The following is a 26,441-nucleotide window of genomic DNA, read 5'->3' on the forward strand; positions in this document are numbered from 1 at the left end:
TGGTGAGAGGCCCAGCCCTCCTTGGCTGCCCCCTCCACCTGCCCCTTGTCTTTCACCTCAGCAAGCACACCAGGAATCATACCCCATCTATGTCCAGCGCCACATTTGCCTTCTCTGTTCCCATGATAGAGCATAGCTACACCTCACAACTGCGCAAGGCAGGACAGCGGGAGTCCTGGGCCCTGAGAAGAGTGGTGGTCCCTGGACAATTGATTCTAGGCCTGAGCTGGAGGACTCAAGTCTTAGGACCCAAAGGATATCTCCCATGAAGCCTTGATCCCCTCAGGGCTGCTCGGCCACCTGACAATGCTGAGGGGACCCTGTTTGCCTCCAGAGCACCCTCAGTCCAAGACCTTGAGCAGCCACTACCAGCGGGATACTGAATTGGGGATAACATGCCTGCAGGTACAGCATTACCTCACTCCCTCTGCCCCGGTCTGTCACCTGGCCAGTGGCCATAGCGCCCCAGCCAGAGCCTAGCTGTTTTGGTCCATCTATCTCTGTGACCCTCCAGTCTATGCCCTGGGCCCCTGCAGTGTTACAAGATGTGTAAATACATATATAGCCCGGTTTCCCCTCTCCCACCCCAGTCAACCTAAAGCCGTCGTCTGGTGGAAGAAGGCACAGAACCAGGCGTCTTATGTGCACCTTTAATAAATGGAGCTGTTGAATCTTGCTCTACACAGTTATTTTCAAGTGGGTGAGGACTGGGTGGGTGGGGCTGGAGTACTTTGTGGGTTTTCCATCCAGACTGCCCGCTCTGGGTCCATGTGCTAGAGGCAGATCAGGCTGTGGGATTTGTGCAAGAAGAGCACTAAGGACAGGCGGATGCATAGGAGAAGGTAGCTGGAGTGTCTCACCATGATCCTGGCATGCAGGGTAGGAGGGTGGGGTGGTGGTGGTGGTGGTGGTGGTGGTAGCCTCTGGAGCCCCTAGACCAGGGGTCCTCAAACTTTTTAAAGTGGGGGCCAGATCACGGTCCCTCAGAGAGCTGGAGGGCCGGACTATATGAACTACTAATTCCTACTGTAACACCTCGGCTGCGCCCACTGCCCAAAAAACCTGGCGGGCCAGATCAGACTCCTCTGCGGGCCGCATGTGGCCCGCGGGCCGTAGTTTGAAGACGCCTGCTAGACTCACTCAGGTGACCCAACCTGAAGGCCAGGGCCATGCAGGGAGGGGTGACCTCCCAGCCCAGGGCAGCAGGACACTTAGCAGGTAGGCCAGGGGGTGACGGGCAGTGTAGCCTCAGTGTCCACTGCCCTAACTGGAGCCAGGCCAGCATGTTCTGAATGCCTGTGCCCCCAAGGGTTTCAGGGATCTTTCAGGTTTAAGCAGGAACCCCCTCCCCCTTCTTCCAGAAGAGATGCTGGGTCACCCATGTCAAGAACTTGCCTTGTGTATCCAAGTGCTTCCCTAAGCTCATGGGGAAACCTGGAGAAGAGTGGCTCATAGAGAGAGGTACTGTCCGCAAGGCTGGTGGCAGTGGGGATTTCCTCTGCGGGGCTTGTTGGGGACACCCATGACGGCCTGGAACACCTCCTTTCTCTTCATATTGCCCACGGCCAGGATGGAGGTGGTTGGATGAGGGCTCCAGCAAGTAACGGACCAGCTTGTCCTATTTTGGGAGCCCAGGCCAGCACCCCATCTGATAGATCCCACAGCCAACAGGTTAGTCCTGCACCCTGACCATGAACCGGTCGCACAAGTGCTACCCTAGGGGAAAGCCCATGCCTTAGACTGAGGTGCTCAATGCCACTGGTGGCCCCATCTCAGAGCTGGGCCCTACTGAGCAATCTCTCTACATGGCCACAGCCACCTCATTGTTTTCTGGACCCTCTGGGGGCCCCACAGTTCATATAGAGACAAGGCTCCGTTTAATGGGTGACCAGTGAAGCAGAGTTACCAAAAGAGAAGGGAGGATAGGTTCTGAGGCTCCAAACCAAGTCGAGGCTGAAGGCAATTAGGCTCCAGAAGAGGAGAAGCCTGGGGATGAGTGGCATCCACAAAGCCTGTCCTGACCCTCAGGAACGGGCCTGTGCCCTGCTGAGGCAGGTGTGCCCCTCACCACTGTTCCTGCTGCGACCGCACACCAGGCAGGCTCTGTCCCCTGGGGTCTCCGGATACCGAGGCAGGCTTAGCCATGAATCAGAGAGCCCAGAATCTGTTTCTGGGACCCAGGAGCCCATGACTGAGATGTGACAGGAGGCCATGGGGTGCACTCTCCAGGGACTGCATGCTCAGGCGAGCCCAAGGGTCAGGTCAGCCTGAGAAGGTGGTCGAGGCCCCGGACAGTGCCACCTGCTTCACCTGGACGACGTCCTGCTCCAGCTCCTGGCCAGCTTGCCAAAGGTCCTCACACCTTTGTCTTAGCTCATCACCGGCTTGTCTCAGCCGCTGGTTGGCGGCCACGTAGGCCCGGCTCTGCTGGTAGAGCTGCTCCCGTTGGGCCTCAGGGTTCTCAGCCTTCCAGGAGGAGTCTGCGGACAGAACACAGACCATGCTCAGAGAGGGGCTGAGAGAAGCCTCCGTTTACCACCCCTCTGGCAAATTTACCACCCCTTCTGGCCACGGAAGAGGCCCTGCCTGGGGTGGGTACCACTCCTGTAAAAGGCACTGACCCCACAATGGAACTGTCGAGCAGGCTAGCCCTCATTCCTGTTCCTGTTCTTTTTTTTTTTTTTTTTTTTTTTTAAATATATTTTATTGATTTTTAACAGAGAAAAAGGGAGAGAGAGCTAGAAACGTCGATGAGAGAGAAACATCGACCAGTTGCCTCTTGCAACCAAGGTACATGCCCTTGACCGGAATCGAACCTGGGACCTTTTAGTCCGCAGACCAACGCTCTACCACTGAGCCAAATCGGCTTCGGCTCATTCCTGTTCTTAAAGCCTCAGATGCAACCTTCTACTCCCGAAAAACTATCCCATGGCCCTATAATCTTGAAAAATCTGACACTTACAGTCAATAGGCTGCAAAGACAGGAGGGTATGGACACAAGTGTGCAGGTGATTCCACTTCCTAACAGTGTGCCCAGCCGAAGGAGGTGGGGTGGAGTGGGGTTGAGGGAGCAGGGCAGAAAAAGCAGAGCTTCAGGGTCACCCAGAGACATATCCAGGTCCTCTCTGCTCTGCCTGGGCCCGTTTGAATGGGAACAATGCCACCTGCCATGCTTGGCGGCTGTCTGCTGTCACACTGCTGCAGGCCAAATGTCTAGCACAGACCCTGCAAACTCTGGTGTTTATTAATCAATTTTTCTCCATCTGCTTTAGTAATAAGGTGGGAAACGCCAGACAGCACAGATAAAGATTAAGTGTGGTCCTAGATAAAATTAAAAAAAATACGGTTCTCCCTAGGCAGTTTGGCTCAGTGGATAGAGCGTCGGCCTGTGGACTGAAGGGTCCCAGGTTCGATTCCGGTCAAGGGCATGTGACTTGGTTGTGGGCTTATCCCCAGTGGAGGGTGTGCAGGAGGCAGTTGACTGATGTTTCTCTCTCATCGATGTTTCTAGCTCTCTCTCCCTCTCCCTTCCTCTCTGTAAAAAATCAATAGAATATATTTAAAAAACACACACACACACAAAAAAAACACCCACGGTCCTGCAAGGGAAGCACCTCTCCCTTGAGCAGCCCCAGCACTGCTTGTGCCTTAGTTTCCCCACCTTCAGACCTGTCCATTATTCTTTTTCTTTTTTTAATTTACCTTTACTGTTGAAAATATTACAGATGTTTCCTTTTATGCCAATAATTCTTAAGCTGGGGCTCCAGAGACCTCAGATGACCCAGGCTGGAGATAAATCTGGCTTATGTTCCTTGGACTGCCCATTCAACAGAACATTCCTGGTGATGGAAAAGTCCTCCCTCGGAGCTGCCCAATATAGCAGAGCCACAAATGCCTCGTGGGCACTTGAAATGTGGCTACATGGAACAATGAACTGAAATTTTTTTACTATTATTAAATTTTTATTTTTTATTTTTTTAAATATATTTTATTGATTTTTACAGAGAGGGATAGAGAGTGAGAAACATCGATGAGAGAGAATCATCAATCAGCTGCCTCTTGCACACCCCCTACTGGGGATGTGCCTGAAAACAAGGAACATGCCCTTGACCAGAATCAAACCCGGGACCTTTCAGTCTGCAGGCTGACACTCTATCCACTGAGCCAAACCGGTTTCGGCTATTATTAAATTTTTAAAAATGTTTCCTATAACGTTTCTCACTTCATATTGCCCACAAGACACGTGTTTACTGTCTTGGTCCTAATGGCCTGAGGGAAGGCACTGTCCTCTTTTGTTCACCTGTTCACCCCAAAGCTTAGAACAGAACCTGGCACATAAGTTCTTATTTTTGTTTTTTTGTTAATCCTCACTCAATGATATTTTTTAAAAACAAATTTAGCTCCTTTAAAAAAAACAAAAAACAAAACAAACAAACAAAAACAACAACAACAACAACAACAACAAAAAATATATATAATTATTGATTTCAGAGAGGAAGGGAGAGGAAAAGAGAGACAGAAACTTCAATGATGAGAGACAATCAATGATTGGCTCCCTCTTGCATGCCCCAGTCTGGGGATTGAGGCGGCAACCCGGGTATATGCCCTGACCAGGACTCGAACTGGTGACCTCTTGGTTCCTGGGTCAATGCTCAACTGCTGAGCCACACCCGGCTGGTCCGAGGATATTTTTTATTTTGATTTTTTTAGAGAGAGTGGAAAGGAGATGAGGGGGAGATAGAGGAGAGAGAGAGAAACATTGATGTGAGAGAGAGAGAGACATCAATTGGTTTCCTCCTGCGAGCGCCCTGACTGGGGCTGAGGAATGAATTTGCAACCAAGGTATGTGCCCTTAACTGGGAATTGAACCCAAGACCCTTTGGTGCACGGGCCGAAGCTCTAACCACTTAGATACACTGGCCAGGGCCGTAATAGGTTCTTAATGAAGGTTTGTTGAATGAATAGGCAAACTTTATGGACCAGTACACAAAAAACAACTGTAGGCCGAAGCCGTTAGTCACTGACCTGTTATCATCTTCTCCACAAGGGACTGAGCAATGTTTCCACAAATACATAGCTTTGGCTTTGCAGAGCCAGTCAGTCGTCCTGACTACTCAACTCTGCCATTATGTCCTGAAAGAAGCCAGGTTCAGAGATCCACAAACAGGCATGGCTGTGCACCAACACAACCTCACTGACACAAATCTGAACTTCATACCCTTAACACTTATCACAAGATAGTCTCTTTCCCCCTTCCCCCCCCAAAATTAAAAAGCGTAAACACCAGTCCTAGCTTCCTGGCTTACCAGAACAGGCGGTGGGGCAGGATTTGGCTGGGGACCTGGGTCTGAGGCGCCCTTCTGAAGACACGCCCCACTTTACAATGAGAAGAGGGCTCAGAGAGGGTAAGGATCATGCCACAGTCTCGGCTCTAAATTTCACGGTTTTGCCCTAGCCGGGTTGGCTTAGTGGGTAGAGCATCGGCCTGACTGAAGAGTCCTGGGCTGGATTCTGTCAAAGGCACATGCCCAGGGTGCTGGTTTGATCCCCAGTTGGGGGTGTGCAGCAGGCAGCCGATCGTTAGTTCTCTCTCACCACTGATATTTCTCTCTCTCCCTTCCTCTCTGAAATCAATAGAAATATATTTTCTTAAAATGAAAATAAATTCCTCGGTTTCAACGGACCTCCTACACCCACCCACTGCGCATCTCGTTGCTGGGGTCTTGGGGCGGTCTCTCCCCTGCAGGCCTGCGGGTCCTGGGCTCCCCCTACCTTCGGGGGCCAGGGCGGTGAAGACTGGGTCCTCGGCGGGCGCCCCCCGCACATCCTCCAGGATCTGCTCCGTCGTGGGGGGCGCCGGGCGAGTGGGCAGCACGACACGCTTCTTGGCCTTCGAGCCCATCCCTGCAGGGAGAGAACCGAGCGTCACCGGGGCGCCCAACTCGCGGCCTGTGCCTAGGCGGTTCCAACCGTCCAGTGAATCCCCACGCACTCGTCCTGCCTCGCCCCTCCTCTCCTGGATCGCCTCGCCCCTTCAGTGTCCAACTCCACCTCTGCCTCAGTTTCCCTGCTGAAACAGCACCTGCCTCTGCTCTCCTAGGCACGCAACCGGAGCTGCCAGCGGCTCAGAGCGGACCGCTCTGCTTCCGGTCGGAGTGTGGCCCCGCCCTCAAAGTCCTGAAGCGAACTTCCGGCCCTCCCCCCTGCCCGCTCGTCATGAGGTCACGCCCCCTCTTAAAGAGGCCGCGCCCGCGAGCGACCTGGTGTGATCTAAAAGGAGCTGTAGCTGGACCAAAATCAGAAAACACGCGACCTCAACTTCTCCGGACTGGAAACTCAAGGGGTGGATGTAGGGTCCAATCCCGGCTTCCTTCCTTGCATAACAAAGCGTGAGGCCGTTTTCTGCAAAAGGGGGACACAACCCCCAACCCGCGTGGCTCTCCTGGGAACAAAGCTCCTATCCACACAGGAAACCCTGCGCACAGAGGCGTTCAGTGAATGCTAGCTGTGCCAATTACCAGCAAGGTGGCCAGGGACGTAGAACATACGCCAGCAACTCGCCGGCTGGATCTGGGCCCAGGTCCCCTCTCTGATCTCTAAAACCTCTTCCTCACCCTCTGGGTGGTGCTGGACTGGCTAGAATAGACAGGCTCAGAGCATAGGGCGATTTTTGTTTGTATTTTTTTTAACAGCTTTATTGAATGTAAATTACATAGCAATAAAGTCCACTTGTTTAAAGTATACAATTCTGCCGAAACCGGTTTGGCTCAGTGGTAGAGCGTTGGTCTGTGGACTGAAAGGTCCTGGGTTCGATTCTGATCAAGGGCATGTACCTTGGTTGCGGGCACATCCCTGGTAGGGGATGTGCAAGAGGCAGCTCATCGATGATTCTCTCTCATTGATGTTTCTAATTCTCTATCCCTCTCTTTTCCTCCCTGTAAAAAATCAATAAAATATATTAAAAAATAAAGTATACAATTCTGTGGTTTGTGAATGTGTGTGTGTGTGTGTGTGTGTGTGTGTGTGTGTTCATGCAACCATGACAACAGTCTAATTCTAGAACATTTGTATCAATCATCCCCAAAAGAAGCCTATTAGCAGTCACTCCCCTCAACCCCCCACTAATCCATTTCCTGTCTCCGGATTTGCCTGTTCTGGATATCCTATATAATAAAAGACGAATATGCAAGTCTACCTAATGGCCGAATGACTGGTTGCTATGACATGTATAGCCACCAGGGGACAGACGCTCCCACAGGGGAGCACTGCTCAACCAGAAGCCCATGAGCGGAGTGGCAGTGACAGGAGCCTCTCCTGCCTTTATGACATCCACTGAGGGCACAGGCTGGGTGGAGGGACTCCCTCCCCTCCCCCAGTGCACGAATGTCATGCACTGGGCCTCTAGTTTCACATAAAAGGAATCACAGACTATGTGGCTTTGGGTGTCTGGCTTCTCTTACTGTTGAGCATCATGGTTCCAAAGTCCATCCATGTTGTAGTGAGTGTCAGTGCTTCACTCATATTCAGGGTTGAGTAATATTCCAGGGTGTGAAGAGACCATGTGCTTATCTGGTCATCTGCTGATGGACACTTGGGTTGTTTCCATCTTTTGGCCGTTGTGACCCCTCCTGCTGTGAACATGCTTACACAGGTTTTTGTGTGGACTTCTGCTTTGTTTTCCTGCCTATATACCTGCAAGCGGAATTGCTGGTTCATTTAGTAACTGGGTTTAACGTCTGTGGAACTGCCCAATGGCTGCCCCAAGTTGGTGCATTTTGGGTGCTTACTGTGTGCCAGGCAGGAAGACTGCCTCTTGTGATCCTTGCATTTGGTGAGAAAGGCACTATTGGTGCCTCTCACTGCGCAGCTGCAAAGTCCTCAATAGAGCCTTCTTCCCTTCAAGACTTAAAGTTGGGCAATCTGAGCCCAGTAGCAGAGCAAACTCCCAGGTTCCCAGTGCCACAAAAGGGGGTGGTTTCTAGGGCCACTGAGCTCCTACAAGAGGCGAGGCCTGCGCCTTGGAGCCTGAGTGAAGCCCCATAGTCAAGGGCAGGCCCCCTCTTCACTTCCTCATGGAAGCCCCTCCTCGTTCTGAAAATTGGGACATGTCCTCATCCCAATGGTGTGAGGATAGGCATTTAATAGCTTACTCTGTACCCCTTTTCTTACCCCCACACCTCAAGGTTCTCTTTCTGTTCCAGAGAGGTGGGAGACCCACTTTACAAATGGGGAAGTCCAGGCCGTAGGGGGATGAGAGCAATGTACCTCCAGTCCATAATTCCCATAGCTTCCCGGTGACCTTAAGAAATGGTGTGTAATTATTGGAAACTCATAGACCCTCTTCTGCTAGTTGTGTCAACCAGATGGAAGGGGGAATGTGGGCTGGCTCCTAGAAGCTTGCACTCAAAGCACGTGGGTATCACTAGGAACCCCCACCCATTCCCACCCCCATAGCTGGGGTCTCTGAGTCCCAGACTGACCCTCTGTTCTTTGTGGTTGCTGGGTCCCCCAGGGGCTGATGGCCAGGGAAGGTGATCTTCAAACAGGGCCCAGGGGACACCCAACCATGGCTGGGGATGGGGGGCCTGGCTGTGCCCCAAAGGAGACCAGAGACTTGGCACCTCCTTTTAAGTCTTTATTGCAAACTTTGAGGTCAGACATGGTCCCTGAGACTCTGAATAATGTCACTGGCTCCCCCTCCCGCTCCCCCCAGATTCTGGGGCAGAGAAGGGATGTTGGTCATCATTGTGGCCTGGCTTCTGCTCCATCCCACCCCACCTCCATCCCAAACATACACAGGGAGCAGGGCAGTACCCCCACCAGAGGCCTAAGCCAAGGTGGGACGTCTCTGGGGCCCAGCCAGCAGTTGGTGATGGGAGTGGCTTCCGGCACTGGGTGGAGGGCTACACAGGGGAGCAGGCAGCCTATGGAGAGGATACTACAGAGGAAGGGGTTCTAAAGGGCCATGATCAGCCGGGCTGTGGCCTCTGTGGCAGTGGTGAGTTGCTCCAGTGGGCTGGGTGACCTTTGTGGGGGACAGGCCCTGAGCAGGAGCCCCCATGCTCATCCAATATGTATGGTGGCCAGCAGGTGATGCAGTTGAGCAAGGGACTGCCACAGCAGGTGTAGCAGAAGTGGCAGCTGAAGCACACATGCGGGGTGGTTGTGACCGTGACTGGGCACCCAGACCCAGCAGTCATTGCCTTCTGGGTGTGACTGAAGTACTGTGACGGGCCGTGGAAGGGGCAGAGGTGGCCCGGGATGTAGGCAGGATTGTGGCATTCTGCATGGGGCATATGGACATGGAGGTGAGGCTGAGGCGTACGGCCCTGGCCCACCTACCCATCCTGGACCGCACACGCACACTGCCAGCAAGTGGGCCATGCCTCACTGGGCACTCACCCTGGCACAGCCCCTCTGTGTCCCGCTGCACACACGCGAGGCTGGTCACCTGGGGGCCTGGAGGCCGCACTGTCATGTCCTCAGCTGTCCCATAGAGCAGCAGTGTGTAGTGGTACAGTGTCCCTGGGCAAGGGTCACGGTGAGCACGGGATAAGGGGAAGAAACTATTGGTGGCCTGATCCTGCCATTTTGGACCCCATTGCCCAGTCCTCCCCACCCCACCCTGGAGCTACAGACTCAGACGGTGCCCCATCCCCCAGCAGCCATTGTGGGATGATAACTGATGTCTATTTCTACTATGCAAGATCACTGGGAGCCTCCCTGCAGGGGGGTAATTCAGGCAGGCCTTAGAGCTTCCAGCCTGTGCCTGCCTCTCACCCGTGTTGAAATAGTAGCCCTTGTTCTCCAAGCCCAGGGTCCACACGCCCTGCGGGTCCTCATCCCAGAAGTGGGTGGACATAAAGATCCAGTCGTTATAGCCTTGGCTGCTGATGTCGAAGGGTCTGGGGCAGACAGGTGGGGGTGGGGTAAAAGGCTGATGACTACAGTCATGAAGGGGCCACTGAGCCACAGCAAGTGTCTGACTGCAATGCCAAGCGCTGCCTGCAGAAGTGACCCTCACAAACTGACCACCCCTGCGCAGGCCACGCCTGACTCCAAAGTGCATTCGCCCCTCCCTGTGTGGACCCACAGGGCAGGTCCCCCGACCCTCACCTGATGGCCACAAGTGTGGAGCGGGTGCCCATGGGGCTGGTGAGCGAGATCTCCAGGTCCCCCCGGCGGCTGTAGGACAGTGACAGCTTCACCTGCACATGCTCCAGTGAGCGGATGTAGTTGGCACGGCCAGCACAGGCTGACACTTTCTTTTTCACGTGCATCCGCGCCAGGATGGGGCTATGGGTGGCATGGGGCATCAGGGCTCCTCCTGCTGGCCTGCTGGGGGCGGGGGGCGGCCAGCAGGCAGGGTCTGGGATCAGATCATGGGACCCACCTCTTGGACTTACTGAGGCCTCAGGGCCTGCTTCCCAAGTGTCTGCCTGGGTGTTAATGACAGGTGTGGGAAAGGGCTGGAGATGTGACAGGTGCTGGGGAGGAATGGGGAGTTGACAGGTAATGCACAGTGGCTGGGACCGAGGAGAGCGCTCACGTGGGGTTGTGGAGGACTCGAATAGCGCATTTCTTCTGGGGCTGTGTGGGCAGCCACGTGCGAGCCAAGTCTACCAGCAGCCCAGCATCCAGCAACCCATAGCCATAGTGGTGGCTCACTGTGTGGAGGGGGCCGTCACTCACTCTGTGGGCATGGGGTCCCCACCCCTACCTGGCCATGCAGTACCTTGGCGCCCCACGCCATTGGTCCTCCAGTCCTCAGCCTGAAGGTGTGCCTGCCTGGATGCACGAACCACCAAGTGCTGCATGTCTCTCCATGTCAAGAACGGGCTGGGGGAGATGAGGGAATAAGCTGAGGCCACAACTGGGGGGCGAGGGTGGAAGTAGGGTCCCCACTGTCACCTACTTGGCCTCCAGAGCCAGAGCGATTATGCCTGCAGCCAGTGGGGCAGAGGCTGAGGTGCCTGTATGCTTGTCGGTGCACTGGTGGTGCAGGTCCGTGGTGACCTGGGGGCAGAGATGGGGATTGGGGGGCCTGGTGCCCATGAAAACCCAGCCCTTGTTCACATGGAACCAGGGACTCAAGAAGGCACTGCAGAGCATCACACCAGACAAGGGGCCTGAGCACTGCCCGGGTCCACACCCCAGAAACACAGGCCAGGGTGTGTGAAGGGCAACAGTGGGATGGGGCCTGGGACCCATGTCTATGTTCCAGCTCTGCAGGCGCAATCCCTGAGAGGAAGGAAGATAGGGGAACAGAGGGGAAGATGAGGGGACAGGAAAGAATGGGGAGGAGGGAAGATGGGGACATGGGAGGGAAGTGAGGACACAGGAAGGAAGGTTGGGGAACAGGAGAGGTGAGGGAATGGAGGGAAGGCAGGGATGGAGGTAGGGGGGATGGAGGGAAGTTGGGAGGATAGGAGGGAAGACATGGGGACTGGAGGGAAGGTGGGGAGGGAGACAAGAGGAAAGGTGGGGGGACCAGGCTGGGCCAGGCAGAGTGAGCATAGTGAAGGGGTCCACTCACAATTTGGGGGTCGGTGACAACGCCACTGCTGTAGGTGGTGGTGAGGGTGGAGGCGCAGGCTTCACTGTACCAAGGCACGTGACCCCGCTGGGTGGTACTGCCCACAGAGAGAGTGTGGATGCTGTTGGTGTAGCCATCGCAGTTGCAGTTGTCATAGTTCAGGCCACCATTGCCAGACGCCCAGATGAAGAGCGTGCCTAGCCCACCTCGGCCCTGCAGATGGGGACAGGACAGGAGATAGGGATGTCAGCCTTTCATGCAGGCATAGGCCCTCCCAAACCCTAGATCCTGCTCACCTTGGTGACGCCACGCCTGAAAGCTTCTCGGGTGAGGATGCCTGGACCATCCACCGTTCGGCCATCGTCCTCGGGGCCCCAGCTGGCACTGTAGATGTGGATGTGCTGCGGCTGCAGGCTCAGTGACTGGGCCTCAATGACATCAGTAATGGTGCCATCCAGCATGCGCACGCCTGCACAGGCAGCTGTCGGATCTCTGCAGACAGCCCTGCCGGCACCCTCACCCCTCCAGGCCAGCTCCAAACACCCTAGCCAGCCCCTCTCTCCGCTCCTGGGGAGTGGAGGCATCTGTGCAGGCTCAGCTCTCCACACCCTGAGTCTAAGCAACAAAGGCAAAGGCACCAAGAAGTTTCCTCTCCTGGTTGATCTGCCAAATCTCCCTGGTGTTACCAGCCACCCAGTGCCACCTCATCCAGCCCCTCTCCTTGGCGCATCGGAATACCTCCAATTCGGGCATTGTAAGCGACGCCTGTACCACAGAACCTGTTGTTAGCTATGGCTGCCACTTCCCCAGCACAGCGGGTCCCGTGCCTGGTGTCAGGGCAGAGAAGAGTGCCCGTCACAGCTCACCTGGCCCTCACACAAGGGCCACCCCCAGGCCCCTGTAGCATGCCAGGCTCACCGGTTCTCATCACTGATAGTGTATCGTGGTTGGGGGTCTGGGTCATAGTCGTTGAAGTCATAGCTGGCCAAGGGATCCTAGGGGTAAGGTGGGGATGGGAGAGGTTGGAGCAGGCCGTGGGACCGGGGGACAAGGGCAGCCCTGCCCCAGTTCAACTCAGGCTCACATAGTTGGCCCAGAGGTCTGGGTGGTCCTTCTCAATGCCATCGTCCAGGACAGAGACCACGATGCCCTGGCCTGACAGCCCCTGGTTCCAGACTTGCAGGATGTTTAGATCCGGCTGCATCTTGTTGTTCTATGCCAGGTGAGTTAGTGTTAGCAGGGCTCTGGCCTGGCCTGGCCCGACCACCTGGCCCAGCTGCTCACCATGTACCACTGCTTGGAGAACCAGGGGTCTGTGGGTGCCACTAAGGAGCGCTTCACACGCCACTGCAGAGTCTGCTGCTCAAACCACTGCACCTGAGGGGGACATGCAGCAAGGGAGGGGGCTGGATCAACAAGCCTAGCCCACCCTCCTCCCAGCTATCCTGCACTTTACTATTTTTAAAATATATTTTTATTGATTTCAGAGAGGAAGGGAGAGGTAGAGAAAGATAGAAACACCAATGATGAGAATCATTTATCAGCTGCCTCCTGCATGGCCCCCACTGGGTACTGATGACCGGGAATTGAACTGTGACCTTCTGGTTCATAGTTTGATGCTCAACCCCTAAGCCACACCAGCTGGGCTATCCTGCACTTCAGAGGGCCATTTCCACAAACGAAGACTTGCTCCTCTGAGCACTTCCGGCCAACTCTTGGTCAAAGGGCCCAAGCCTGTGTCCAGGGTCTGCATAGGCCTCTTCCCAGGGTTCAACAAGGGACAACTGTCTGTGAGGCTGTGTTTTGAGTGGAATGTGTGTCTGGGTTGTCTACTGCTTGTGATGTGGGACAGACCTGGGACCCTGTGTTTTCTCGGGCTGCTCTTCTAGGTCCCTTTGTGCCTGGAGTTTTGCCCTCAGAGGGTGCCAAGACACTTGGAGCACTCATCCCCAGGGCCCACAGATAATTGGTTACTGCCTGAGGTGGCATGGAGTCCTGGGGTCCCAACTCTGTCCCCCATCCCTGTTCTAGATCCCTCTGTCCAAGACCTGCCCATCTCCCCCCTGCTGTGGCCACTGCTCTCTACAACCTCCTGTTCCTCTAACACAGTGGTGGGCAATCTCATTAGTCATCAGAGCCAAATATCAACAGCCCAATGATTGACATTTCTTTTGAGAGCCAAATTTTTTAAACTTAAACTTCTTCTAACACCATTTCTTCAAAATAGACTTGCCCAGGCCGTGGTATTTTGTGGAAGAGCCACACTCAAGGGGCCAAAGAGCCACATGTGGCTCTCAAACCACAGTTTGCCGACCACGGCTCTAACAGACCCTGCCACTCTTCTTCTATAACTCATTTTCAACACACAGCAGCCTTACTCTTTGTTGAAACCCTCCCAGGGCTTCCCACCACTCACTCTGGGCCCACAAGGCCCTGCCTTTCTGGCCCTCACAAGCCTCCCTCTGCTGCTATCACAGTGGCTGCCTCACTCAGGGCCTTTGCACACGTTGTTCTGCCTGACTGGGCTGCTCATTCTCAGATCTTTGCTCTTCTTCCTTCCTTGTTGATCTCCCCACTCCTTTCCCCCAAAATCAACTCATGTCCCTCTGCTCCCATTTCAGCAATGAGGGCCATCATCTCCCCATTTGCTCTGCTCCAGTCTTGGGAACTGTCCCATGCACTTGATCCATCGGCAAGCCCTGGCTTCTCTCTTGCAAACCACATCTCCAACTGGCTAGTTCTCTTTGCTGCCAATGCTCCTGGCAAGTTTTGAACAGTTGGCCTCTTGTCTCCTAATGGATCAGCCCTCCAGCCCAGTTCATACCCATTTGTGGCTCCATCTAATATCTTTCCCTCGTCATCTCTCTGAGCATCTAGAGACGGGGTTCTGGTCCCAATTCAGCCAGTCTCTTTGGGTGACTTCAGGCAGCATTTTCCTCTTTGGAACTGCTTCTTTCATCACACAATGGGCCAATTCCCACCCTCTTTATGGGATACCTGGGAATCTTAATCATTCAGGTCAAAATAGAGGAGGTAAGGGGGGTGGTTGATAAGAAATGCTGATAGTGTGCCAGGCCCTGGAATGTGCATCACGCACATGCATGATCTGTTGCACTCCACAGATCTTCCCTATCTGGGTCCTCACTGTATAGACTGGAGGGCCAGGTGAAAGGAAACCAAGACTCAGAGGGAGCAGGTGAGTTGCCAAAGATCACAGCCATTCATAACAATCACAAGAATAACAGGGGGTGTCTAAGACCCTGAGGGGGCAGCCTCAAGGCCAAGCTCACCTTGGGGTCTTTCTTCAGGCGCAGGCGATGGCCCCAGTGTGGGGTCAGGGACTGCTGGACCACACCCCTGTGCCGCAGGTGGAAGTACTGCCCATCTGGGAAGATCTGGGAATGTGGGGGGGGGGGGGGGGGCAGCCTCATAGCTAGGATCCGGCTTCCCTGATGCCCTGAAGGATGCGCCTTGTTTGCATCCTCCCCCAACCAGGTGCCCTGGTGTGAGTTCCATGTGCCCTCTGAGGGTCCTGGAAACTGAAGTAGGGGTTGGTTGGGAGTTCTTTGTATCTAGGGGACCCGAGAGACACCTTCCCATCTGTCATCTGTCAGGACCTAGTGACTTGGGTTGCCCAGTCCCGCCCCCTCCAGTCCATCCAGGTCCCACCCACCAGTCCCAGGTTTATGAAACCGAATCTGTGTGCCAGGCGCTCAGCCTCCCGGTAACCCTCAGACACCAGCACGGCCCAGCTGCTGACATAGATGGGGGCCCGGGCCGAGACCAACCCCACAGATGCGGGGCAAACGAGGGCCAAGCCCAGGGGCAAGGCCAGGCGCAGCCAGAAAGCAGTCCGGGTGGGCCGCATGGCGGCGGGGGCGGGGGCGGGCCTCCAAAAGCCCCGCCTCCCGGCCAAACCGCCGCCCTGGCCCCAGCGCCCGCTCCGCCCCCGGCACCATAGCAACGCTTGAAAGGCTTCAACTCCCAGGGGTCTTTGCGTCACCCCTTTGGAGGCACGAAGCCCCCACAGAAATGGGAGGGCGGACACACACAGACTCAAACCCTTTGGAACCCAGTCTCCCTATTTGTACAGTGACCCAGTTCTTCTGACCCAGAGGAGTTCACTATTGTTACGGCTGACTCCGCCCTGTTACTTAGTCGCACCCCTTCCTACACACCCCTCCCAAGAATCAGCCCTGCCTCCACTCCTGTCCAACCAGATTTACAGTGAGCTTCACTTTTCAATATAGCTCCGCCCCAAAACCGCCCCTCAGATTCCTTCCCGCCGACTTTATAGTATGCCCCGCCCCTCCTCTGTTCTTGCTAATAAATTCCTTACCGTTTCTCCAATCAACTCTGGTCTTTCTCAGGCCCCTCCCCCAGCTCCACTCACTTACACCACCGCTCAGCCAATAATCCCCGGCCGAGACCCGCCCCCCAATCAGCTACGTCCCGCTCCCCCTCGACCAATCGGCGACCTAGGCCTCTGAGCCCCGCCCCCTTCCTTCCTGTGGGTGGCGCCTGCGGCGGCCACCGCCGCCAGAGGGCAATGAGGCGGGGGAGACGGGGCAGGCCCCAACTCCTTTGCCCGCCCTGCCCTCCCATTGGCCGGTGCGTCGGGCAGGGGGCGGGGACCAAACTGGAGGCAAAGACCGGCCCGCGAGCAGAACGGTGCGACTCTCTTCAGGAGAAGGCGGCGCGAGCCTGGCGGGACCGGTGCGCAGCGCCGAGATCGAGCTCGGGCTGCCAAACCCGGTCCCGCCGTAGCCATGGACGGCCTGCGCCAGCGCTTCGAGCGTCTTCTGGAACAGCGGAACTTGGCCACCGAGGTACTAAGGGCAGTCGAAGCCAAGACCGGTGTCGACAAGCGGTACTTGGCAGCAGGTGAGCCGTCCGAGAGCGCTCGGAGCTGTCGCCCCATTTCACCGACCTGCATACTGAGGCACTGGGGCACCTGGGCCTTAGTCTGCCCCACATCCGGAGCCTGCCCCAGCGGCAGGGTTCGGGCCTTATGGAGGGGCTCAGATCCTGGCTGGGGAGAGGTCCTGGGTGAACCCGCAGTCCCTCCCCTGCCCTCTCCGTGCCATCTTGGGCGAAGGTCACCCCTTATCTGGGCCCCTGCAGCAACCCTACTCTGGTCCTGGTCTGCATGTCTGGAGGCCGTCCTTTGCCCCATCCCTTGGAGCTCTGGGTGTCCGCCAGGCCAAAGTCCGGTTCTTCCAGTTGCCCTGCAGGCCCCAAGGGTAGGAGAGGGAAGGAGGGGGCAGATAGGCGCCAGTGCCCTGAGTCTTCACCTCCTGCCCAGATGACCCCCAGCCTGAAAGCAAACGTAGAGATTTTGTCTTTTTAGAGGGGACACTTCCTGCCAAGAGGGAGGGTCATTCCCACCTACTCTCCCATTGTTTCCCCTCTTGGCATGCCCTCTCCTCTCACCTGGTCTACTGTGCATGAATAGTTGAGGTGGAGTTGGGTTGTTTTACCGCTATGGTGGGGTTAGAGAAAAGATTGTATAGAAAACCAGGAATAAGGGGCTCCAGCCACCCTTGACTATAACTACCATTCTAGTCCTTCCACTTTCTTTTAAAAAAAAATATATTTTATTGATTTTTTACAGAGAGGAAGGGAGAGAGAGAGAGAGCTAGAAACGTCGATGAGAGAGAGACATCGACCAGCTGCCTCTGGCACACCCCCTACCGGGGATGTGCCCACAACCAAGTACATGCCCTTGACGGGAATGGAACCTGGGTCCCTTCAGTCCACAGACTGACGCTCTATCCACTGTGCCAAACCGGTTTCGGCAAGTCCTTCCACTTTCTTTCCTCCTCATTAACCTCGGGTGACCCCTACCACTCTCAGAAACTGTCTAGTTAGTAAATGGTTAAATGCCTTCCTTCCCTCTTTTGTGGTATTCAGGCGCACGCCCACTTTGCCACTTCTAGGAAGACCTCCTGGAATAAGTCACAAGGATTCTGGTGGGGGCAGGAGCATGCTCTGTGTGCAGACAGTGCCAGGTGTTCTGAGAACCTTCTATGTGCAGAAGCTGGAGTCCACTTAACTCCCATTTTCCCACAGGCCAGGGAGCCCTGAGGGTCTGAAATTTGTCCCCCAGGTTCCCATTGCCCAACTATGTCTGCTTAGCCAGGGACCTGCCCATTCGAGCAAGCTTGGCTTTCCACATCTCGGTACCAGTGGTTGGGGAATTTAGGTCATAGAGAACTGGGGAGGGGCCCACTGGGAAGAGGCCACTAGGGAGGCTGATAGTTAAAGGAAGGAAACTAAGGCCCCAAAAGGCAAGGGCTATGTGGGAGGATGCCCCTGCCACCTGCCCTGTGTGGAGTATTCACCGCTCCTCGCCCCCTGGGCCCCATCTGTTGTTGATCTCAGGCCATGCCCCTCCCCCCCAACCCATATACAAGATCATCCTCCTGTTGCTGAGGCTGCAGGAATAGGGATTGAGGGTTGGGTGCCCTGGGAAAGCCGCTGCTCTCTTACAGCCGTTTCTGAGGAAGAGGTGACATTCCCCCAGCCCCTTGCCCAGATGTGGGAACCTTCGGGCTCCACATGCCCCAGGTGGCCAAGTGCCCTCTGCCAGGTCACAGGAGGAAAGCCGGAGGAGCCAGCTGGGGAGGAGTTGCTCCACTTCTGATACCAGGCCTGGGATAAGACCAAGGCAGGTGGAGGGCAGTGTATGGGTGACTGCCCTTTGGTCCAGAAGGCAGCCTCTGTGAAGGACGTGGGAAGCTGTAAATCTCCTCAGTGACCCTGGGCAAGCCCCTTTCCCTGGCAGCTTTTGTTTAGGTCTTGTCATTGCGTGAGACAGAACAGAGAAGCACACAAGTAGCACTTAGATATGAGAGTTACAATAATGGTTTTCAGAGTGGCTCCCCATATTCCCACACTGTTCTCTTCTGAGCCTCTTTGCTGGGAGTGTTTTTGTGACCATAAGTCCCTCAGTAATGTATGGAGAGCATAAGTCCTCTCTGATGAGTGTATTTAGCTAATCTACAACAACCCTAGGAGGCAGGGTCACTATACCCCATTGACAGATGGTGAAACTAAGTCTTCAAGAAGAGAGAGACTTTCTCAGTGTCACATGGCAAGTGAGTGGAAGAACAGAGGGCTCTCCAAGATCGAAGAGGCTCCGTACTGCCCTTTGCTGCCTAAGACAAGGGGGGTCTCAAATGGGGCCGTACTGCCCCTGTTAGGACATGAGGCGGTGTCTGGGGACAACTGTGGTGTCATGGCGGCCTGCTCCTGGCAGAGTGGGTGGATCCAGCCCTACAAAGAGGATGACCTGGCCCAGATGTCAACCCAGACTAAGAAACCCCACACTAAGATGACATTTTAAAAATATATTTTTATTGGTTTTAAAGAGAGCAGGATAGGGAGATACAGAATCATTGATCGGCTGCCTCCTGCATGCCCTCCACCGGGGATTGAGGCTGCAGCCCAGGCCTTCAACTGGCAACCTCTTGGTGCATGGGTCGATGCTCAACCACTGAGCCACACTGACCAGGCCTAAGATGAAAAACTTTTTTTAAAATATATATTTTATTGACTTTTTACAGAGAAGAAGAGAGAGGGAATAGAGTTAGAAACATCGATGAGAGAGAATCATCAATCAGCTGCCTCTTGCACACCCCCTACTGGAGATGTGCCCGCAACCAAGGCACATGCCCTTGACCGGAATCGAACCTGGGACCCTTCAGTCCGCAGGCCGAAGCTCTATCCACTGAGCAAAACCTGTCAGCCTAAGATGAAATTTTAAATTGCCTCTGCCTTTGTCCGCTCACCAGTAATCACGTTTTAATGATAGAATGGCCTCGGTTCTAGTTTTTTCTCTTATAGGGCCCAGGGTGAGGTGGTTATAATTACAGATGATTCCTTATTCAGCAAATGTTTATTGGGCAGCTACCGTACTTTCCGGCGTATAAGACGACCCCCTAATTTACAGTTAAAACATAGGTTTAGGCCTATATTCGCTGTATAAGACTACTCCCCACTTCCGAGGCAACACCAGCTCTTTTTTTAATAGACCGCCTCTCTGACTCTGGCCAATCTGAGCAGGCTTTTGACTAGAACACAGTGTAGCTTCAGGTACAGAACATGTATAATTTGCATGCATAAAAAGCCTGCTCGGATTGGCTGAATCAGAGAGGCGGTCTATTAAAAAAAGAGCTGGTGTTGCCTCAGAAGTGGGGGGTGGTCTTATCCAGCGAATATAGGCCTAAACCTATGTTTTAACTGTAAATTAAGGGGTCGTCTTATACGCCGGAAAATACGGTACTCTGAATCCACCAGGACCGAGGACCCTGCCTGCCTTTGGGGAGCTCACAGTACAATAGGGGAGATAGATATGTTAACTAATTACAGGCACAAGACTCAGTATTCAGAGACATGATGGGTGTCATCCAGGTGCTGTGTGGAGACTAGCACGCCCTGGAGGGGTCACCAAAGCTTGTGGGAGGAATGACAACTCTGTAGGGTGCATCTGCCAGGCCAAGAGGAGGCTGGGAGCCTGCGGACTGGGTGGGGAGTGGGCCAGGCCCCCACCCATGCCCTCTTTTCTGCAGGAGCCACCACTCTGCTAAGCCTGTATCTTCTGTTCGGTTATGGGGCACCTCTACTATGCAACCTCATCGGCTTTGTGTACCCCGCATATGCATCGTGAGTGCCCCGGGCTGTCCAGGTGGGGAGCATGAGGGGCTCCAGGCAGCCCCTGATCCCGTCACACCTCTCCCCAGGATAAAAGCTATCGAGAGTCCAAGCAAGGAAGACGACACTGTGTGGCTCACTTACTGGGTGGTGTACAGCCTATTCGGGCTTGCCGAGTTCTTCAGCGATCTACTCCTGTCCTGGTTCCCTTTCTACTACGTGGGAAAGGTACGCACTGGAACACACACAGGAGGGGATCTCCTGGGAGCAGGCAGGCAACCAGAGACGGGGTTTGAGGAGCCCGCCCTGCTGCCTCCCCGGGGTGTCGGGGGAGACTCAGCCCCTTCCCTGTGGAAACAGGCCCAGCCAGGGGAGTATCTGATGGGTCAGCCCATGCCCATCCAAAAGGACGTCTGATGGGGGTAGCCAGACGAATCCTACGGGGTGTCAGTTGGGGGTGGCCTAGGTCCACATAGTTCAGTGTCTGACGGAAGAGGTCCAACCTCTCCTCCCGGGGCACAGAGCCAGGCTGAGCATAACTGCCGTCCATGCCCGCAGTGCGCCTTCCTGTTGTTCTGCATGATTCCCGGACCGTGGAATGGGGCTCACATGCTGTATCGTCAAGTCATACGTCCGCTGTTTCTAAAGCATCACGAAGCCGTGGACAACATCATGAGAGACCTCAGCGGGCGAGCCCTGGACGTAGCAACAGGAATAACTCGGGACGGTGTGTGCTTTTAGGGCATGGGGGAGTTAGCTTGTCCCAGTTTGGGTCTGTCTGTCTATCTTTCAGCCTACCCATCCCTGCTTACCTTCGCTCCTGCCTCCCCTCCTCCTGACTCTGACTGGTCTCCATCTGGCATCTTGGCCGTTGGCCTCAGGTGCTCTGGCTTCCCCTCTCACTGTCTGCCTTTCTCTCCTATGCTTTCGGAAACCAGTCCTTCAGACCCTGGCCCGAAGCCGGGCTCTCGTCACCCCAACAGCAATGGTGGTGGGCCCCCCGCTGCTACTGGAGCCAACCTTAGGTAACCCCCACCCCTAGGAAGTAAGTTTTATATGTGTATGCATGCATATGTGCAGGTGTGAGTGCATGCATGCATGTGTGTGTGTGTATGACAGTGGGTTGGTTTGTGCATTGTATGAGTTCATTTAACTGTGTGATTGTTTGCATGTGTACCTGCATATGTGTGAATATGTGCAGATGACTTTCCTTGCCAACGATGGCCATTGACTCTACCTTGGTCCCCAGAAGCCTCCATCCCACTCTCTAGCAGCTGAGCACAGCCCCAGAATCTGAGAGCTAGATCAGACCTACCTTACCCCCATGGTCCTCTCTTTGCAGCCCCAGTAAGCATGTCTCAACTCCAGAAGGACCAGTGAAGTCCCCATCCGGCCCCCGTGCAGATACGCTGGCCGGCCAGCAAAAAGACACCAGGTCCTCTACGGATTCAACTGATTCACAACAGACCTCCGCTGTTCCCTTAGCCCAAAGCAAGCCAGCCTCTGGAAGTGGCTCACGTACCGCCTTGGCCCCGTCCCATTCTCATTCCTGGCCTGTAGGCTCTGCCAAATCCCAGGTCCAGCCTTCCTCAAAAGCATCTAGGCCAAGAGCCAATTCTTTCACCCACACCCCTGGCCAGCAGCACCCTCAACCACTCACCACTTCCTGGGGCCCCTCCCAGCCAGCCCAGCAGTCCCTTGGCTCTGGTTCAGGTTCTGCGCAGCATCCCAGCCCCAGTACTGTGCCATCCCCCGGTGGTACCACCACCCCCGGGCAGCCCCACAGCAGCCCCAATAGGCCAGGGGAGTCGGCCCCCAAGGCCTCTAAGTCCATCAAACATCAGAAGAAGTCCCTAACGCAACTAAACCCCAGTGGTACCATCATCTCCATGCAGTCCCACAACGGCCCCAATAGATCAGGGGAGTCGCCCCCCAAGGCCTCTAAGTCCAACAAGTATCAGAAGAAGTCCCCAACGCAGTCCTCAACCAATCCCTCAGGAAAAGACCAGCAGCCCCCAACCAGTACGTCAAGAAAGGACCAGCAGCCCCCAACCAGTACGTCAAGAAAAGACCAGCAGCCCCCAACCAGTGCATCAGGAAAAGAGCAGCAGCCCCCAACCAGTACCTCAGGAAAGGACCAGCAGCCCCCAACCAGTACCTCAGGAAAGGACCAGCAACCCCCAACCAGTACCTCAGGAAAAGAGCAGCAGCCCACAGCCAGTACCTCAGTGCCCGAGCTAACGATCTCCTACCTTTGTGAGTCCCCTCTGGAGTACACCACAGAGTCCACCACCGAAATCACCTGCACCTGGCCCCACCACTACTCCTGGCTCCGGTACCTACAGCACCTCTGGCGCCTGAAACACCTATCCTGCTAGGAGAGGCCTCAATAAAGTACATCTGGCAGAGCCTCCTTTTGCCATCTGTCCTGGGTGTATGGGGGTGTGTGTGTGTGTGTGTGGAACCAGGTGTTCTTTGCAGGGATCCTCCCATCTATAATCAGGAGAGGTTGCTGTGCAGCCCCACTTTAGAGAGAAGAAACTGAGACCCAGAAGTATGGTCTTGCCAAGTAGCTGAGATGAATCAGATGAGTATTTGAGTACAAGTCTTTTTTCTGGAAGGGGACCTCAGGAAGCTTCAGTAGGGAGTGGGTAGGGGAAGAAGCCAAAGAAGTGGGTGTGGCCAAGCCTGGGACCTGTGTCCGGTGCACACCTGAGAGCCTCTGTTCAGGTGCTGGGGGAGCAGTGGCCATTCATTTCAGCCAGCATCCCTCTGCAGGCAGCAAAGAGGCCTTGGGGCTGGTAGTTGACTGGCATTCATGGAAATGGAGAGAAGGGAGTTGGGTGAACACTAATGGGGCCTCCTTCAGCCTGCACTTGGGTTTCCTTTATGAGGCCAGCATGACCCTGCTCATGAAATCAGGACTGGATACAGATGCAAAAAAGCCCAAAGAAAGCAGAGCAGATCCAATTCAACAGTATATAAAACGCGTATAGAGTGCCCCCCCGTAAAGGTTCCGATCCCTGGAGGCAGATTCTGAACTGGAAGCTGGGGCTCGGGGTGGGGGTGGGATGGGAGTGGAGCTGCACCAGGAGGCGGTGTCAGTGGAAGCAGCCAGTGGAAGCAGCGGTGCCTGAAGCCTGAACTGCACCTGCAGTGCGCTGCACCCTGAGCCTGAGGAAGGGGCTATAACAAAGGCACCTGCTTTCACAGCTGGGGAGAACCTGGGCCCCCACAGAATCCATCAGGCCACCCATCTCACCACTCAGCTCCTGCCACCCAAGCTCTGCTTCACCGTGATCCTAGGGGGCCACAGCTTCCGAAGCAAATACAGGAGAAGGGTTAGCAGGATGACCGCAAACCCTGACACTGCAGGTGCTTCTGCTGCTGGAATTCAGTGGTTCTCAACTGAGAGCAATTTTTTTCTCAAAGGTCCTGGGGAATGTCTGGAGACACTCAGTTTCTTTTTTTTCTTTTTAGTTAGCAGTTAGTCTCTATTATTCTTTAAATTAAAAAAAACAAAAACAAAAGTAGTAATTAGTATGTGGCAGAGGAGGGCACCACACTAAATGGTGGGTATTCACTAGTGAGTGAAACGAACATCTTAGCCATTTAAGTTGAGGACAGGGAGACAGAAAATGAGAAGAGGGTACCCAGGAAATATGAAAAGGAAGCGGTGACAAAAAAGGCCTGAGGTGGTGAGTGAGCTGACGCCTGAAAAATGAGGAAGGGCAGGCCTGAGAGAGGCAAGGGCAGGGACAGTCACAGGCTGTGGAACCTGACCTTGGGGGACCTCACTCAGGTGAGGGACGAACTGAGGAGGGCCCTGGAGATCCTTCCAGAGCGGAGAGGCGCCTGGGGGTCTGTGCCTTCACACTCTCCCTCACTGCTTTCAGGTTCTGACTCAAATGTCTTCTTCGCAGCGAGCCTTCCTGATGGCTCTGTATAAAGTCTACATGACGTGTTTTACTTCTCTTGCCTTTCGCCCACCTCCCCCATGAGACTGTGAGCGCCACAGTGACTGAGATTTTTGTCTGTTCCGGGCTGTTCCCTGGAACACAGTAGCAGGTCATCGAACATTTGCTAAACTAATGGCACTAGGAAGGCTTAGCAGAAAGGCAGCCACGGTCGAGTTCCCCTCAGACCCACCGAACAGGCCCCACCACCCTCCAGCCAGGGATGAAAGCAACTCCCAGGCCTACCCTTGGCCAACTCTGCTCAACCCCAGTCCAGCCTTACACGGTTTCAGGTCCTCATGAATTTCAGGGCCCCTGGCCAGCCATTTCCCACAGATCACACCACCTCCCACATCCCCCAACCTCCTGCTGCAGCCACCGCCAGCTGTCACGCTCCAGGGGGTGGGTACACGCGTGGCGTCGAAGACCAAGACCAAGACCCCAGTGTGTTGGCGCAGAACCATCCCTGACCAAGACACTGTTTTTGCCCAAACACATCAGCCAAGTCTTGCAATCCTTTGATATGCCATGCCCCTCACTCCTTAGCCAGCCTTGCAGTTCCCAGTTGGTGGTGACTTCAAGACAGTTTTCCAAAAAAAGGAGGCATCCCTCTGCAACCACCGCCCAAGTCCTCATCCTTGAGAACTCTGACAAAGAAGGAGGAAGTGCTGAGTTACACGGATAGTGAGCACGTGTTGTAATTCCTCCTCTGGGAGCCTGGGTTACAGTATGGACACAGTTAAAAATTTCCCACTCCTGGGAGTTTGGGAAGGCAACAATTGGCATGATATATGTATAACACGTCAGAGGGAGGCCTGTGGCTCAGTTGGTTGGAGCATCATCCTGTGTATCTAAGGGTTGTGGGTTCGATTCCTGATCAGGGCACATACCCAGGTTTTGGGTTTGATCCCCAGGCAGGGCATATATGGGAGACAACTGATCCATGTTTCTCACAATGATGATATTTATCTCTCTCTCTCCCTTATCCTTAAATCAATAAAATAAAAAAAGATTTAATAATAATTTAAAAAAAACATGTCAGAGAGCGAGGTGAATGCCATGGGGGAAATGCAGCCGAAGTTGAGGGGGCCAGGGCTGCAATGTCAGGGTCAGAGAAAGGCCTGTATGAAAATGACATTCCAGTAAAGACATGAAGGTGAGGGCATGAGTGTGTGAGAACTGGGATGGGGGTGGTCCAGGCAGAGAGAAGAGCCAGTACGAAGGTATGAAAGTACAAAGGTAGCGCCTGGCAGAGTGCAGGAAGAACAGGGAGGCCTGTGTGTGGAGCTGAGTGAATGAGGGGGAGAGAGGATGTGAGCCAGAGGGGTGGACCATGCAGGTATCTGGAGGGTGTGGTAAGGACTTCGGCTTTTCCTTGGGTAAGGTTTGTCAATAGGGAGGAAGGGACTGATCAAAGGTTTGCTAAGAGGCCTATAGAGCTGTTGGGGACAGGGATCTCAGAATCTGCTTATCGGTGACTCAGCTGTTTGAAGAATGTGGTGTGGCCTGTGGCCTGGGGGTGGGGCAGTGCTGGGCTTGCTCTACACCTGGCATCCCCTCCCCCTGAGCCAGGAGGTGGTGAAACAGGTGCTCAGAGGCTGTCCCTGGCCCCTGCCCTGGTCAGCTCACCAGGGAGTACAGGTAGGGACGATACACACCTGTCTCTCCAGGTAGAGACAGTGACCCTCAGACTTGTTTTATGTTTTTTATTTTTTTAAAATATATTTTTATTGATTTCAGAGAGGAAGGGAGAGGGAGAGAGACAGAAACATCCATGATAAGAGAGAATCATGGATCGGCTGCCTCCTGCATACCCACTACTGGGGATCAAGCCTATAACCTGGGCATGTGCCCTGACCGGAAATCGAACCTGTGACCTCCTGGTTCATAGGTGGATGCTGAACCACTGAGCATACTGTTTGTTTTATTTTTAAATTTACAGAAAAATGTAACTAGTGACTCGGAGCTACTAAGGCAACAGGGCCAGCCCCTCCCAGGCACTCTCCACACTCAACGGTATCTCTGTCCTTTCCAGTCTGACTCAGCGCTGTGTCTGAGACTCACCCCTACTGTGGGTCTTTTACTGAGAATTTTAAAGAATTATCAGTACTTTGCTCTTTTTCATTGGTGGATAGCATTTCATTCTGTGGGTAGGCCAGAATTTATTTGCCCCATTCCACTGTTGATAGGCATTTGAGTAGTTTCCCATTTTGGGTTATTATGACTAAAGCTGCTAGGAACATTCTAGAACTGACCTTTGGTGAGTGCATCTCTCATTTCTCAGAGATTGGAGA

The 26,441-nt window shown here is 54.4% G+C and overlaps 3 protein-coding genes across 10 annotated transcripts; 1 reads left to right on the plus strand and 2 right to left on the minus strand.

Annotated features, from left to right (window-relative positions):
* Nucleotides 1-1,828: 1,828 nt before the first annotated feature.
* CUNH19orf25 (chromosome unknown C19orf25 homolog) lies at nt 1,829-6,230 on the minus strand. 5 transcript variants are annotated; one of them, XM_045576324.1, is made up of 3 exons: nt 6,100-6,230; nt 5,773-5,907; nt 1,829-2,480 (listed from the first exon to the last, which is right to left on the minus strand). In XM_045576324.1, exons 2-3 carry the CDS (start codon nt 5,900-5,902, stop codon nt 2,263-2,265), a joined length of 348 nt encoding a protein of 115 aa, XP_045432280.1. In that variant the 5' UTR covers nt 5,903-5,907; nt 6,100-6,230; the 3' UTR covers nt 1,829-2,262. The 5 variants fall into 5 exon arrangements, with proteins under 5 accessions (XP_045432280.1, XP_036281084.1, XP_036281085.1 ...); XM_036425191.2 differs by having other exon boundaries at nt 1,829-2,489; nt 6,100-6,227; XM_036425192.2 differs by having other exon boundaries at nt 1,829-2,489; nt 5,773-5,904; nt 6,087-6,208.
* A 3,029-nt stretch (nt 6,231-9,259) lies between these two features.
* On the minus strand, nt 9,260-15,748 carry PCSK4 (proprotein convertase subtilisin/kexin type 4). The gene is given in 13 exon segments (XM_045576660.1): nt 9,260-9,525; nt 10,117-10,296; nt 10,550-10,667; nt 10,736-10,839; nt 10,916-11,016; nt 11,537-11,749; nt 11,833-12,005; nt 12,275-12,363; nt 12,455-12,531; nt 12,621-12,749; nt 12,821-12,913; nt 14,827-14,931; nt 15,210-15,748. Coding segments are annotated over 13 exon segments (1,704 nt in total). The 5' UTR covers nt 15,405-15,748; the 3' UTR covers nt 9,260-9,398.
* Nucleotides 15,749-16,172: 424 nt separating this feature from the next.
* REEP6 (receptor accessory protein 6) lies at nt 16,173-22,151 on the plus strand. Of its 4 annotated transcripts, none has more exons than XM_036425175.2 (6): nt 16,173-16,420; nt 20,035-20,203; nt 20,281-20,419; nt 20,750-20,918; nt 21,130-21,216; nt 21,534-22,151. In XM_036425175.2, the coding sequence occupies exons 1-6, from the start codon at nt 16,306-16,308 to the stop codon at nt 21,569-21,571; spliced, it is 717 nt and encodes a 238-aa protein (XP_036281068.1). In that variant the 5' UTR covers nt 16,173-16,305; the 3' UTR covers nt 21,572-22,151. The 4 variants fall into 4 exon arrangements, with proteins under 4 accessions (XP_036281068.1, XP_036281070.1, XP_036281069.1 ...); XM_036425176.2 differs by having other exon boundaries at nt 16,176-16,420; nt 20,110-20,203; XM_036425177.2 differs by lacking the exon at nt 21,130-21,216 and having other exon boundaries at nt 16,174-16,420.
* The last annotated feature ends 4,290 nt before the right edge of the window (nt 22,152-26,441 follow it).

This window comes from Pipistrellus kuhlii, unplaced genomic scaffold, assembly GCF_014108245.1.
Source record: "Pipistrellus kuhlii isolate mPipKuh1 unplaced genomic scaffold, mPipKuh1.p scaffold_m20_p_8, whole genome shotgun sequence".
Taxonomy (NCBI): Eukaryota; Metazoa; Chordata; class Mammalia; order Chiroptera; family Vespertilionidae; genus Pipistrellus; species Pipistrellus kuhlii.

Coding starts and splice junctions, on each gene's coding strand:
- CUNH19orf25 (XM_036425191.2), bottom strand. CDS start 5,902: ATGGGCTCGAAGGCCAAGAAGCGTGTCGTGCTGCCCACTCGCCCGGCG. Junction 2,490..5,772: donor CACCGCCCTGGCCCCCGAAG/GTAGGGGGAGCC, acceptor TGGTCTGTGTTC/TGTCCGCAGACTCCTCCTGG.
- REEP6 (XM_036425175.2), top strand. CDS start 16,306: ATGGACGGCCTGCGCCAGCGCTTCGAGCGTCTTCTGGAACAGCGGAAC. Junction 20,420..20,749: donor CTTTCTACTACGTGGGAAAG/GTACGCACTGGA, acceptor CCATGCCCGCAG/TGCGCCTTCCTGTTGTTCTG. Junction 20,919..21,129: donor AACAGGAATAACTCGGGACG/GTGTGTGCTTTT, acceptor TTCGGAAACCAG/TCCTTCAGACCCTGGCCCGA.